The sequence below is a fragment of the Primulina huaijiensis genome, chromosome 15, assembly GCF_012295235.1.
Source record: "Primulina huaijiensis isolate GDHJ02 chromosome 15, ASM1229523v2, whole genome shotgun sequence".
Classification (NCBI taxonomy): Eukaryota; Viridiplantae; Streptophyta; class Magnoliopsida; order Lamiales; family Gesneriaceae; genus Primulina; species Primulina huaijiensis.
In genome coordinates, this window is record NC_133320.1 from 22414907 (window position 1) to 22428938 (window position 14032).

General features: G+C 36.6%; 4 protein-coding genes across 4 annotated transcripts; 2 read left to right on the forward strand and 2 right to left on the reverse strand.

Moving 5' to 3' along the window:
* Positions 1 to 376: 376 nt before the first annotated feature.
* LOC140960175 (large ribosomal subunit protein uL10c-like) lies at positions 377 to 1348 on the forward strand. The gene has a single exon (XM_073418331.1). It carries the CDS (start codon positions 494 to 496, stop codon positions 1208 to 1210), a length of 717 nt encoding a protein of 238 aa, XP_073274432.1. The 5' UTR covers positions 377 to 493; the 3' UTR covers positions 1211 to 1348.
* Positions 1349 to 2213: 865 nt separating this feature from the next.
* Positions 2214 to 3654, reverse strand: LOC140960174 (dirigent protein 24-like). The gene has a single exon (XM_073418330.1). The coding sequence runs from the start codon at positions 3411 to 3413 to the stop codon at positions 2325 to 2327; it is 1089 nt and encodes a 362-aa protein (XP_073274431.1). The 5' UTR covers positions 3414 to 3654; the 3' UTR covers positions 2214 to 2324.
* A 1217-nt stretch (positions 3655 to 4871) lies between these two features.
* Positions 4872 to 8828, forward strand: LOC140960145 (protein TONNEAU 1a-like). The gene is made up of 8 exons (XM_073418292.1): positions 4872 to 5137; positions 5726 to 5858; positions 6601 to 6689; positions 6777 to 6899; positions 7370 to 7503; positions 7588 to 7613; positions 7705 to 7861; positions 8523 to 8828. Exons 1-8 carry the CDS (start codon positions 5051 to 5053, stop codon positions 8572 to 8574), a joined length of 801 nt encoding a protein of 266 aa, XP_073274393.1. The 5' UTR covers positions 4872 to 5050; the 3' UTR covers positions 8575 to 8828.
* A 2565-nt stretch (positions 8829 to 11393) lies between these two features.
* On the reverse strand, positions 11394 to 13996 carry LOC140959997 (probable protein phosphatase 2C 38). Its single transcript, XM_073418094.1, has 3 exons — positions 13039 to 13996; positions 12300 to 12536; positions 11394 to 11855 (listed from the first exon to the last, which is right to left on the reverse strand). Exons 1-3 carry the CDS (start codon positions 13444 to 13446, stop codon positions 11640 to 11642), a joined length of 861 nt encoding a protein of 286 aa, XP_073274195.1. The 5' UTR covers positions 13447 to 13996; the 3' UTR covers positions 11394 to 11639.
* Between the last annotated feature and the right edge of the window lie 36 nt (positions 13997 to 14032).

Below are 14032 nucleotides of genomic sequence, written 5' to 3' on the forward strand. Positions count from 1 at the left end.
AATGAAATTTTATATATTTTCTTCTCTTTTAATATACAAAACATCGTTTTCTTTGATTTTCAAATTTATGATTATATGTATTGAAAACTCCGTAAATCGGTCGATTGACTGATGAATCTTTAATATAAATAAATATAATTACTATATATATATATACACATACATATATACATATATATATTAATTTAAACGGGTATTCGGATCGGGTGTGGGTCGGATTATATCAAACCCGCCTCCATACCCGAAACCGAAAATCCCCATACCCGATTACCCAATTATTTAATCGGGTCTAAAAATCCCTCCATACCCTCTTCTATTCAGGTCGAGTATCGGATCCTCCAACGGGTTCGGATGAAATTGTCATCCCTAGTATGATGTTTTCACCAGGGGAACACGACGTCGTACCTGTCTTCCGAAACTAGCAGCAGATAAAGGAACCAAAGCCAACTGCTCCACTCTTCTGCTTCACCTATTCCCATCCATCCCGTCGACAATGGAGGTTACCCTCTTCACCATCCCCACCTCCAAACCTCCGTCGCTTCAATACCTTTCCTCCTCTTCCGCCGACGCCTTCTCATTCAAATCCCACTTCAATAACCCTTTCCTCGCCTCCAGCCACTGCCCCAAATTCTCTTCCAAGCCTTCACCTTTACCAAGAATCCGAGCAGCCATCAGCCGCACCAAGAAAGAGGAAACAGTGGAAAAGGTCAAGGAAGAACTCCAGGACTGCTTCCTCGTTGCAGGCATTAGTTACAAGGGATTCACGGTCAAACAGTTCCAAGAATTCAGAAGCCAACTCCCCGAGTCCTCTAAACTTTTGGTAGCCAAGAATACCCTCGTGCTTAAAGCCATTGAAGGCACAAAATGGGAGGCTCTGAAGCCGTGCATGAAGGGTATGAACGCTTGGCTTTTTGTGCACAGTGAAGAAATCCCGGCTGCGTTGAAGCCGTACAGAGCTTTTCAGAAGGAGAAAAAGTTGGAAGAGAATGACTTTACGGGAGCGGTTTTTGAAGGGAAATACTATGGGACTGAGGAGTTCAAAGTGTTGGAGAATTTGCCGACGAGGGCTGAAATATATTCGCAGATTTTGGGTTCCTTGAAGGGTCCTGCTTCAGCTGTTGTGGGCACTATTCAGGCCCCGGCTAGGAATTTGGTCATGGTGCTCAAGGCATACTGCAAGAAGTTGGAGGAGGAGAATGCTGGCCAATAGTTGTGTTTTGTGTTGGCGAGGCAGTGTATGTAAGTTTCTGGTCAATTTGAGTATTTTGAATGCACAAAAAATTTCATGTAACTCATTTTTTAACGATGATTGATCATTGAATTCAATAGCTGAAATATATTTACCGAACATGGTTTGTTGCCCCGGAACTTCTTAAGTCTCTTGCTTCACTCATGAAATCAAGTGCTTGTATGTATAAAGTGCCATCGCTTTTAAGTGATGCAAATTTAGTGCAAGGTTAGCTCTGATTCTTTGCATCAGAATCTTATGGATTATAGTCTTGTGACTCTTGTCTTTCTGTCTTGCTCGATATTTGGTAAGTTCCTAGCATAAGTTGATTTGCTCGAGCATTAATGATACTTTTGTGTGATTAAAAATTTTCATAATGACTTGAGAGGCTTTTAGTGATCTATGGGTATTATTAAGAACTTTGTAGCTTCGAAGGTAATTTTAACCTACACTGTTTGTTCATTCAAAATACAGTGTCAAATAATTAAATACACTTCTATGTGATTGTTATATTGTTTGGTAGCATAGCAGTGTAGTGCTACTGGCTGATTAAATAATATTGAATTTCGTGATTCAGATTTTTTTTTACAGTCTTGTAAGCTTGCTGTAAAGTTGGACTTGGAAGGATGACACGATTACATCCATGCTTGCATAACAACTTTAGCAATGTATCAAATTTGGTGGTTTAGAATACTGATGTTTGTTATAATCAATATAATTTGCAAATAACTACATCGATTTAGTTATCGGAACTTTCTTATCTAGAGTTTAGTTTTAACATTTGTTTATTTTGTATACTTGCTGGTCGTGTTCCTATGCATGAAGAGTGAGCTATCGTATACCCAAACAAAACAATGCATTCATAGATTTGTTTGGGAAGGCAAGCCAAATGTTAGAAACATTATTATCGAAATTTGAGGATAAGAAACAACATATGTTCTTTAGTTCGTGTTTGAGAGTGATTTGATATGTTGACACTAAATAGTAGATGAATAGAACATTATGTTACATACAAATGCATTTCTTCACACACAACCAAATTAATAGATACATCAACAATATTAACTTCCATATTCGTGCGATTGTATGAAACCCCCTATGGAGTAAGATAAACAGTGAAATGTGTAATTGTCTCGAGACCATCAGTGGTGTGCTGATCCTCGTGTGGAAGAGTTTCAATAGTGGCATACCCTTTAGCATTTTCGTACATTCCAGTTCCTCCAATTACCACGATATGTGAAATTGGAGACGCTGTCCTGTGAACTCCAAAGAAACTAATGGTGTCATCAACCTCATGATCATGGCCATGAAACATTGTTGTTAAGGCTAGTGTGTGGCTACTTCCATCAGAAGAACTTGCCAAGTAAAACCCCTGAGCTTTTCCAAGAACTGTGGATCCCAGCTCATGCCCTTCTGTTAACTCATTGTCGACCACTGTTACTGATCCAAACATGAGCTGTTGGAGGGTTACCCCTGCTGGCAGCTGTCCTGCCGTGACAAAGGCCTGGTTGTTTCCGCCATTCACGATGTTATTGTTGCCGTTATTTTGGAGGAGAGTGTTGGTAGGGGAGCCATTTAGGCCAATGAGGGAAGGAACATTGTTGTTATTGATGACTCCATTGATGGTATTGAGGGGTACCCCGCCGTTGATGGGGAAGATTTGGTTGTTGGGCTTCGAAAATGGGAGGCTGTTGGCATCAGAGTTGGCCACAATGCCAGTCACCACCCGGCCAGACGGGTGTGAACCACCAAGTATGTCATGCATGAAAAAGGACAATGTAGGGTGGTCGGTTGTGGCAGCACCAGTAGTTGTTCCAGTGGCTGCACCTGGTTTGGTGGCGGCTCCACCAGGTGATGCGGTACTGATTGTTGGCACAGTGTTGGCAATGCCAGGAACGGGAGCTATGACGGGGGCAGCAGGTTGTGCCTCGATGGAAGGATTTGGTGGCACAACGGTGGCGGGAGGGCTCGGCTGTGTTGTGGTGGGCGCAACCACAGGTGTCACGTCAGGGTTGTCAATCTCCGGTGGTGTAGTATCAGATGCAATAGGGGCGTCGTCTGGGAGTGGAATTTGTAGGCCGGCTTCGTCAAGAATTCGTGCAGAGTTGGCCATTGTAGTTGCTAGCAGCAAGAAACAAAAAATTGACTTGATTGTGTTGGATGTAAGCTTGAAAATTTGAACCATTTTGAATGTGTGGAAACTAATATTTTTCAGAATGATTTCTTGAGTGGATTCACATTGGATTCTAAGCCTGTTTATATAGTTGGAATTATTTGTATAATAATTAATTTAAACAAGTGGAGCTGATTGCATGGAGTTGGTGGATGGAATACCCTATTAGTTGAGCTAAGCGGAGTCTTGATTGGGGAATTTTTGTGTAAATGGTTTTGTTGAATACATGCAAAATAAGATATATTAGCAGCCCTTTTTTGGTCGCCACTTTCGTCATCATCATCATGACAAAGTTTCATGAATCGAAAGTAGTGAATTGTTGTACTCAAATTCTTTGGCTATTTTCTGGGATTAGAACCTATAATTTAAAAATAATTTTCTGTTTAAAAATTTGTTTGAGATAGAATTATTAGGTTATTTTGTTGTATTATTTTGTCATCTTAGTATGTTATTAACCTATAATTGGCATTTCCGTATCATGGGAAGATCGGGTATTCATAGCGAGTAGGTCTTTTGTGAGACGGTCTCACGAATCTTTATCAGTTAGACGGGTCAACCTTACCGATATTCACAATAAAAAGTAATACTTTTAGTATAAAAAGTAATATTTTTTCATGGATGACTCAAATAGGAGATTCGTCTCACAAAATAAGATCCGTGAGATCGTCTCACACAAGTTTTTGTCAAAATAGTATAATCATATAAATATTAATAATTTTTTTAATTTCATCCGACTATCATCAATCAACAAAATCATATTATAATTAATATTTCTTTATTATATATGTATATAATTTAATTAGATATTCAGATCATAAATTTGTAGCATAGCATGAATCTTTTTTAAAATTTGATTTGATTACAAAATGTTTTACTAAAATGCCAACATTTGTTCTATAGAGATGGTTATAAAATTATCTATAGTTCATTTCACGTTGATAACTAGTTATTTAGATTGAATCTTGTTATTTTATGTTTATATGATATATTTTGGTACCGAGATTCCAAGTTTAAGATAGATCTCGAAAAAATTCTAATCATATTTATTCATATATTTTAAATTTACATAATTTTAAATTATACAATTTCTATATTTCGTCAAACACAAAAACTCAATTTAGACAATCTCACGGGTCAATCGTGTAATGATGATCTCTGATCTGATATATGAAAAATATTATTTTTTATGTCTAAATATTATTTTCACTGCAAAATATCAATTTTAAAATTATGTTTTGCAAAAATATTGTGTAATACAAGTTGATTTTAATGAAAAATATTAATTTTTTTATCGTGTGATGTACAACTTAGTTTGAGTAGAAAATATTAATTTTTATGTTAAATATGTTATTTTCATTATAATATATTAATTTTCACATTATATATGAATCAGGTCGATTAGTGTCACGTACATTGACTGATAAACTTTGCACATTAGTCCTCCTGTTTGTCAAAATATCAAATTTTAAATCCTCACAAAATATTTTGCGCGACATCCTTTCGCTAACTTTAAAACTATCCATTTTTTTAGAAGAAGAGAATTGTTCTGAAATCCAAAATCCAACATCAGAAATTCGATAACACAAGAGTGCAAAGGTGAAGGTCACTCAATTTTGAAGGAGCTGAGAATTGGGGCAAATTCACTGAAAATGGACGATTACACCAGAGAAATGATGGATTTGAAAACCCTGGTCACTCGCACTCTCGAGAAGAAAGGCGTCCTTGCCAAGATCCGAGTTAGCTTCCCCCGCAGTCGAATTCTATGTTTCTCATTTTAATTTGATGTCGTCTTTTTGTTTACATTTTCGCTCGGGGTATGAAATTTGAGATTTTAACTGAAGAAGGCTGTAAGGATCGTTTATTTCAAGTCGGTTTGTTGGAACCTTTTTCGAGTTACGAAATGAGGTTTATTTAGGTCGATTTTTGTCAGAAAATGGGCTGCTTGTTGTGATTGATCTTGAGAGTCGAGTGGATGTTGGATTTGTGATTTCACTCTCTGAAATTTGGGTTTTACTTATTCTCATACTCGGATGTTAGCTTCCGAATTGATGGATGAACTCGGCATGAGTTTGAATTATACTCAGCTTTGCAGATTTTATATTTAAATTTTTTGTAGAATATGATTAATATCAACTAAATGTTGGCCTTGTAATGATAGTAAGTTCGTGATATACCTAAGATTCTCAGAAGAACTGTGAAGTAGACATGTAGTATTAATAAAAAGGCACCGTGAAAATAAATTTGCACTTGCTGAGATGGCAAAAGAGTGTCACTGTGGTTGTTTTCTGGCAAGATTTGAAAGTTTTGCTGTTATTTGTTGTTAGGCTGAGCTGAGAGCTAGTGTGTTCGAAGCAATTGAAGAAGAGGATCGGGTGATAGAGAAAGAAGAAGGTCTACCTCCTGCACTATTGGGTAGCTGCAATGACCGTGCTAAGCAACTGCACAACTCTCCTTCAGGTACATAAGTTTCAACTTTCCAATCCTCTTTTATCCATGATTTGAAGATACCAACTCATTTAGTAGTTTTCGTTGTCCTTTGGTACCAATTTGTGTTCAGTCTCAAATCCCCTAGTTTTGCGGAAAGAACCTCAATCCCACCTCTTCTTTTTAAATAGATTAGATACAATTTGACTTAGGTCAAGATTCCTTGGTAAATCATTTTTCTGTTGCAATCTTCAAGTTAGAGATTCTACACCAATTCTCCTTCTAACGCGATTCGTCTCTGATGCCAGCCTCCTTTCGCGATTCGTCTCTGATGCCAGCCTCCTTTTGCGTAACAAACATAAGAATATAGCATCTATGTCATCTGGCTCTGTGGTTTTCTCCCTCTCCTGGAACTTTCCCATCTCATCCATTATCTTACTATGTAGTAATGGGCATGCACGTATTTAACACCATGGTGTTACTTCATCCGCTGCGTCTCGTTCTCTTTCTGCTCTAGCCGTGAATAGAAAATGAATTCCAGGACTTTGGAAACTTCAGTATAGTTTAAATAGTTTAAGGGTTATTGATGTTGTGTGACTGTGCTGACCAAGTAGGCAAAATTATGAAGTGGCCTGAAACTCTGTGGCATTATCTTTTATGCTACTTACTACAAGCTGTATCAGTTTCTGAAATGGGTTCATTTTGAGCTTATAAAAATCAAGAATGATTAATATACTTGAATTTTTTCCCTGTAATTTTGTTTCATTAATTACAGGAAGGCTTTTGACTGCATTGGTATGTGAGTACTTGGAATGGGCTCAATTAAGTCACACATTAAAAGTCTACTTACCAGAGTGTAATCTGGTACTTTCTCCTCACTCTTGTCAGTTTTCTTACCCTTATTATCACAGTTATGTAATTATGATTTGTAAATTTCCTATTCATTTTCAGTCAAAAGATTCCTGGAAATCTGAATTAAAGGAATTTAGCAGCAAGAATGGGCATGATCTTAATTGGAATGGAGACAGCGGTCCTCTGCTCCTGGATGTTCTTGAAGGGTTCTTAAAATATGAGGTCCGATTAAGTGCTTATTTAGGTTAATGTTTTGAAATTTATTATCAGTCGTATGATGGAGTACTTTAACATGCACGGAAACTACTTTTTCTGCTATCTACATTCTTTTCTTATTAAAAGAATTTTTTTGTGAATGAAACCTATCAAATGGGTTTTGTCAAGCAGTTAATGTAGTCTGAAAGTTTCTTTGTTCCTTATTGATGTTGTTTTTAGTTGGTCAATCAATGATAATTTACCATTAAAGAATCTATGCGACCTAGAATTTTCTTGCTTCATGATGTTTCTTGTTCGCTAGAAATTAAATTAATTCCTGATGTTATTGCAATGCATAATAAAAACTTCAATCTATTTTCTGAATGATTCTACTCAGATCTTCAATCACATAGCTCAAATCATGGCATCAAGTTCTATATCTTTCTATTTCTTAGATAATGTCAGCTTCTCTTGACATTTTGATGTGGCTCATGCAGAATTTATCTCAAGGAAGGGGTAGCAACAGGAGATTAACCCCTTCGGAAGCAGAGTCTTTATCCAACTTGGAGGCACGAAATATTAGGAGACCTTCGCCGCCCTCAGTTGCTGGGGGTTTACCTCCACTGGGAAGGTTTGTGACCATTATTTATGGCTGTTTTTTTTCTCACACCTGCTTTCCTGTTTAAACTTGTAATTAATGGAATTCTCATTGCAGGCCTCTTCCTGTTTCACAATCATCTGGTAAGTAGTAAATTGGTTTTGATATTGTTCTACGACATCAGTTAGAACTTGGATTATTCCTTTTTATTGTCTTGTTTTGTGTGAGTTTCAGATAAAAGAGCTGGGTCTTCTACTTCTGGCTATAGGAAAGGTGATTACAATTGGAGATATGATAATGATGAACCTTCAGAAGATGTATTACGTGCTTCTGCTGCTTTAGAAAATTTGCAGTTGGATAGAAAAGCTCGTAGCCTAACCACATCTTGGAGGTTTGTTTCTGAACCTTGATGATGTATTCTAGAATTCATTTTATCTTGGTGTAACATCAGTTTAGATGAAATAATAGTTCTATTTGGTGAATTCTTGGACAATGTTAAGTCATATCATACAATTATACCAGCATTAATGTTACTCCAGCACCATGATTGTGATTGGTGTATGATTTTAATTTTTTTTTTTTTTTTGGATTTGAAGACATAGTGGTAAGGTCACTGACTAGATGAGAAAAAAATTCATGGGAATGCAGTTAACAGCGTAGTGTAATCTCTAAGCTCACTGGTTCTCAAAGGTCAGCAATTCTTGTGCATTGGTCTTTTAGAGTTTTAAAATTATATGCATTCAGTCTTATATATGATGAAAGAAGCAGAAAATTTTGCCGCACCGTGACGAAGATGAAATAGTGGGAAAAGAAATGAACTATTTTCAGCCCTCTGATGTAACAATCATTTGATGACATGCTATCTTAGTGAATCATTGCAAGAATATCTGTATCTGTTAGATTTTATTTAAAAGTTCTTAGAAATGTTATATCAATAAAAAAACTTGGACATTACATACAAGAGTGGAAGTAAATCTCATCTGAAGAATTTTACATAGCATGTATTTTTTGTCTTTTTAAACACCACTGTTGTTCGATGACTTTTGTGGCAGGCATGCTGGAGATGGAGTTCCGGATGAAGATGGCAGGGTAGATCACATGTAGTCAAACGATCTCAACTTAGTTCTAAGAATTTTATTGATCCAACGATATACGAGATCGTTGTTCCTTCATGTATCTGTGAGTTGTATTTTTATGAGCTTAACGCTCTTCTGTTCTTACTCGTCATTGCACCATTTATCCCCAGTTGGTGCTTATTTTCCCTTTGTCATATTTGTCCTTTACCACGTTGGTCTAGTATGTGGTTCTTGTAGTTGTATGTAAGACGATCTTGTGTTAGTTACTGAATTTTAGTTGCTTCCTTGTGTTACTGAATTTTCGTTGCTTCTGCTTGTGTATCTTTCTTGAGTATCTTTAGCAAGGCATGTATTTTTATGTTTTGGAATATCTTATTTCGTGTTGTTTGCTCATGTTTATTCGGCCAGAACATAGAATTATTTTGTTGCAGTTCATGTTTTCGCTACAAAAGGCTTATGGAAGAGGTTTTTTTTTAAAAATAAAAAATCAAAGATCAACTTCCAGTACTCCATACTTCATGAGCATCACCTGAAAAGTCTCTTACTTCCAATCAACAAAATATTTGTCCATAACCGAGTCACCAATGAGATATTAGAAGAATTCCATGTTAAATATAAATCGTGTAAATCTTCCAGGTTTTAAAACTTGATCCAACTGCCTATCAGATTAATGTTTGCGAGTATATTACAGAATTTTATACCAATGTCCAGATGTGAGGGGCCTTAGCATTCCAAGGTCTAAGAAATTGCCTTTTTATGATTGAAAGAGATAGGATGTTCCTATACTTTATTTTTTATGTTCTGCTCTTGAAAGGTTTACGAATATTTTTGCAATCCATCATGTGTAAAAAAACAGTCGATCGAGAGGTTTCTTCTTGGTTATAGAATTTTCAAGTGTTGAACATTTTGAAGAGTCTGAGTTCATTGGAACTAAATAATTCCAAATGATATTTTTAGTGATCCAAGGGGGAAAATTAATTATCCATCCGGTTTCTCTTTCAGTGTTTTTTGTTTGTGTTGGAAACTTGTTCGACTGATGTATTAGAAACTCTTTCTACAATTTCTCATGGTTCACACACAAAAGTCATTGTCGGTAAGGTTTTCATCAGTTGAACGAATCAAATGGCTGTTTCTTTTAATGAATTGATTTTGCCGTGGAACATATACAAATATTTATTGGGTACGTTAAGGCCCATTTCTTGCTGCCAAAGGCTGACGATGCCAAGCATGACAACCAGTGCATATGGCAGCTCCGGCGATGCCAAGAAGCCTGTTTTTATCACCAAAGCAGAGCGAGCCCTTCGACATAGCATGGAGCTCCCGAGCAAAGAATCTAAAAGCCCAAGTTTTGTGAGGCGGAAACGAGATCGTTGTGAGGAAGGCCGGGACAGGGAGCGTGAGATTGAGTTAAGTGCTATTAAGGGGCGGTATTTGGGATTCATCAAACACAAAAAGCGGGTTATTAAACCAAGCCAGAAATTCCATTCTCTTTCGATTGGGAGAACGCTGAGGACACATCTCGTGACATGGATTATCACTATGATTGCCCTCACGAGGCCCGTCCCCTCTTTGGCCGGGGTCTCCGGGCCGACATGGACCTCAGGGAGCAGAAAAAACTTGCTGCTCAATTGTATGAAAAGTTTGATATGAGGGTTGATAGTAAGGGTGTCAATTCGGGTGGGTCGAGTGGGTTGGGCCGGGTTGACCAATAGTACTATTCAAAAATTTCCCAACCTGAACCCGAGCAAATCCGAAAACATTCAACCCGAACCTAAAACCTGATCAAACCGATTAACCCGATTTCGAATTTTTTTTAAATAAAATTCAAAAAAAATAATTTAAACACATAATAACAAAATCTCTCTCATATATTATTTAAATTTGAAAGTCTAATTGTAGAAAAATAAAATATATTTACTAAATCAAATAAACAATTGTTTAGAAAATAAAAAAATATCCAAAATAAATATTAAATTATGAAAATTTATGATATAAATATACAATAAATATTTTTTCAGACATACAACATGTAAAAATACAGGCAATATTTATTAATTATATTATTTTAAAAAAAATTTAAAATTTCGGGTCAACCTCACCCAACACGACCCGACCATTTTTTTCCGGGTCAACTATCGAGTCCAATCCGATCTGACCCGAACCCAAAAACCCCAAACCTGATTTTTTTCGGGTTGAATCGTGTCGGGTTAGTGGGTCATGTGTGATTTTGACACCCCTAGTTGATAGGCATTGGTATGAGAAGAATCTCGTTATTTGGGCATAAAGATTGTTGCTGTTGTTGGCGGCAATTGATCGAAGAACAGGGGTTTAGAGTGAGGCAAGGTTGTGAGGTTGTGATTGCCAAACCCGGATCTTCTTGATTTTCTGGAGAGGCGGTATGCTGTATTGAATCGGTGTAACTATGTTGTTCTTGATGAGGCTGACGAATGATTGATATGGGTTTTGAACCGGAAAATGAGGACGAGGACCTTGATGAGAAAAGGATTTATAGAACTACTTGCATGTTCAGAGCAACTATGCCCTGCTGGTGTGGCTTAGAAAAATCAGCAATGTAGGTTTCATATCTTCCTAAAACTGCCAATTTGTGTCACAAATTTCTTTTGAAAATTACATTGTAAAACAACCACTATTTCCAAATCATTTTATATCTTACTTCAAAAGTAAGCAATGATCGTCCACATACATTATAAACAGAACACCATTTGGAATTTTGGAAACACAACGGAATAAATTTGAAAGTTAGGGTTTCACACAATCGTGCAGTCTCTACTGTGGGAAGATATGGTGTGGATAATCATATATTTCACTCAAAACACATAAGCAAACTTAACTAAGGGCAGCCTAAATTATCCTCCAAAAAAATTCAGTATCCTCATTTTATCACACCATTTATCTTTTTGTTTCATATGCCAGTCGGCTAAAAATTCAAGACAACACAAACTCCATCACGTCTTCCTGGCATAATCATTAACATTATCAAAATATGGAGACATCCCAGAAAAAATAAACTCACGCTACATATAAAAATCCTCTAGTTCTAAGAAAATCAGTCTGCAAGTTAATAGAGAAGCTTTACCAAGTATTTCCACCGCCTTTTACTGAGAGAATCGGGCCGTGGGAGGAACTGCGACTGATCAAATGAGAGTCTAAGAAGAGAACTATAACTGTGATGTCATCGTGAAAATGTCTTCTCACTCCTCGGTCAATCTTTTTCAGGTCCGAATATCTCATTTCTCTTTTCTTTGCTGCTTCTTGCAGTGCAGCTTTGACAAGTTTTCGAGCAATACCCTGTAATATAACAAGGAAAGGCTCTCTTTGTAAAAAAAAATATTCAAGGAAAACCACAACTTTCACAAGTAGAAAAGGTAGGCTAGTGCATGCAGTTAGCCATAAATCTATCAAGTTCCGCAAAGATCAAGAAAAGGTACTTCTCTGTGCCTCATAAAATACAAGAACTATAAGGTAGAGACAATAAGAGTGGGTGGGAGCTAGCAGAAAACAGGGATGATACTAAGATTTTGATACAGAAAGAGGGCATAAAGATAAAAGGATCTCAACCATAATGCTCGGAAAATTACAAAACAAGGCAGGGCAAAATTTATATTTTAGATTAAATAATATAAGAAAATTTATATCTATCTGCAGATGAAAATAAATGTTTATCCTCGGATAAAGGGCGACTGCCACATTAAAAACCTAGAAATAAGAACGCTCAAGTGACAGATGTCCTACGCTGCGTGGAGAACTGTTGACAAGGTCGACTGCCTCTTGATTACTAAGGTGCTCCCATAGACCATCTGAAGCAAAAATAAGAAACTGGTCCTCAGGATAAAGTTTTTGGACATGTATCGATGGTTCAGCCAAAAGGATTGGTTTCTCAAACGGTTCTGGCAGTCTGAACTTTGAAAACAATGGCACTCTGTTGAACTCCTGTTTCTTCAAGTAAGCATCGCCTATTGATCTTGAAACCTGGAAACAAATTAGCTACGAAAGTCTAGAGTGCAGGTACAAATTTATTTAATTATAAAATAAAAAATTGAGAGTTTTGGTATACAATAATTTCATATTCATAATAAATAAAATGTTTCACAAAATCGCTTTCCAGACAATGCATTTTGCACTACAGGAGAAAAGGGGAGAAACGTGACGATCAAGATTAGATACATCATACAACATTCAAATATCCGGGGTCCATCTTCACTCACCAATCCCAGAAAGAATTAGAGGGCTCACCTTAAACTTTAAGGTAATCAAAACAACGGTCAGGATTTGTCAACCATGAAATATCAAGATATGTGAAAATGACACAGCATTTTGATTAATGAGTAGGCATAAAAATCAATACGGTCACGTTTTTCAGGTAAAAAAAATTAGCCGTCCATTTCCAGAATGTCACCTAAGGCAAGAAAAATATGAGGTGGAGCCACCAACTGCTCCATCTATTAAATTGTGCCGCAAAAAAAAAAGTTACCTGGATAAGGCCCTTCACACGCCAAACTCTGTGCTTTAAAACAACGATCTGAGGATCATTGGGATGTAATGCATGTAATTCTTCCCGGACAGATTCAAAACTTGCATTGTGCTCAGTTGATAACTGCATGGCTTTAACCTCATTCTTGACCTTTTCTAGCCTTCCCAACACCACCCTAGAATCCCCAGAATTGGCAATGTATAAGAGTCCACTGCATATAATGCCCACCAAACAACATGATCCCACAGAGGCAATTTGAGGTTTAATTTCCCATTGTTTTTTAACCAGAGAAAGAAATTCTTCTTCTGTTGCCAAATATGCATTTTTTATCACATCAGCCGACATTTCTTGATTATCTGTCGTAAATTCTGCATCATGAAGAGCTGTCAAGTGAGTAAACATATGCATCAGCAAACTTAAAAAATGTCCAAAACAAAACTCTATTTGATCACAGACCAAGACAGTTGCATTTTATATCAAAACCTAATATTAAAAACAAATGTTTCGTGAAATAATCTAGATCAGATTCGGGGGGACCATATATGAGTGCTGACAATTGCAAAGCATGGCAGGAAGAATTTTTTTGCAACAAAAACACACTATAATTTCTGTAGACCGGATTCTTTATCTAAAGCTGCATACAAAATTAAGACAACTAGCTTTGATTTACTCGAACTGAAAATATTATCATCGGTGGCAATCAGTTACAAGTAGACGTAGTCGAAAACAATATTCTGACCACCAATTGGGAAGAAGGCATCATAATCCATTCTGGTATAGAGAAAGTATCTTCTCACAATAATTTAAAGTACCATAAATCTTTACTGCATACTTCTCCCTTCTTTCAAAGTTAAACTAAAGATTCTCACTTCTTTTATTTGTTCTGTTTCTTTCCATGAAGACTCCGAGAATATATACAGTGTGAGACAGTATATGATAATTATCAAAGCTGAAATTAAGTGTAGAAAACTGCCAAAAAAAAAAAAAACAAAAA

Bases quoted from the DNA above. Each gene is read 5' to 3' on its own strand.
- LOC140960174 (XM_073418330.1), bottom strand. From the start codon at position 3,413: ATGGTTCAAATTTTCAAGCTTACATCCAACACAATCAAGTCAATTTTT.
- LOC140960175 (XM_073418331.1), top strand. From the start codon at position 494: ATGGAGGTTACCCTCTTCACCATCCCCACCTCCAAACCTCCGTCGCTT.
- LOC140960145 (XM_073418292.1), top strand. From the start codon at position 5,051: ATGGACGATTACACCAGAGAAATGATGGATTTGAAAACCCTGGTCACT. The intron at 5,859-6,600 runs GTACATAAGTTT...CATTAATTACAG, and splicing joins ACTGCACAACTCTCCTTCAG to GAAGGCTTTTGACTGCATTG. The intron at 7,614-7,704 runs GTAAGTAGTAAA...TGTGAGTTTCAG, and splicing joins TCCTGTTTCACAATCATCTG to ATAAAAGAGCTGGGTCTTCT.
- LOC140959997 (XM_073418094.1), bottom strand. From the start codon at position 13,446: ATGCATATGTTTACTCACTTGACAGCTCTTCATGATGCAGAATTTACG. The intron at 12,537-13,038 runs GTAACTTTTTTT...ATTTGTTTCCAG, and splicing joins GTGTGAAGGGCCTTATCCAG to GTTTCAAGATCAATAGGCGA. The intron at 11,856-12,299 runs GTAGGACATCTG...GTTATATTACAG, and splicing joins TCAACAGTTCTCCACGCAGC to GGTATTGCTCGAAAACTTGT.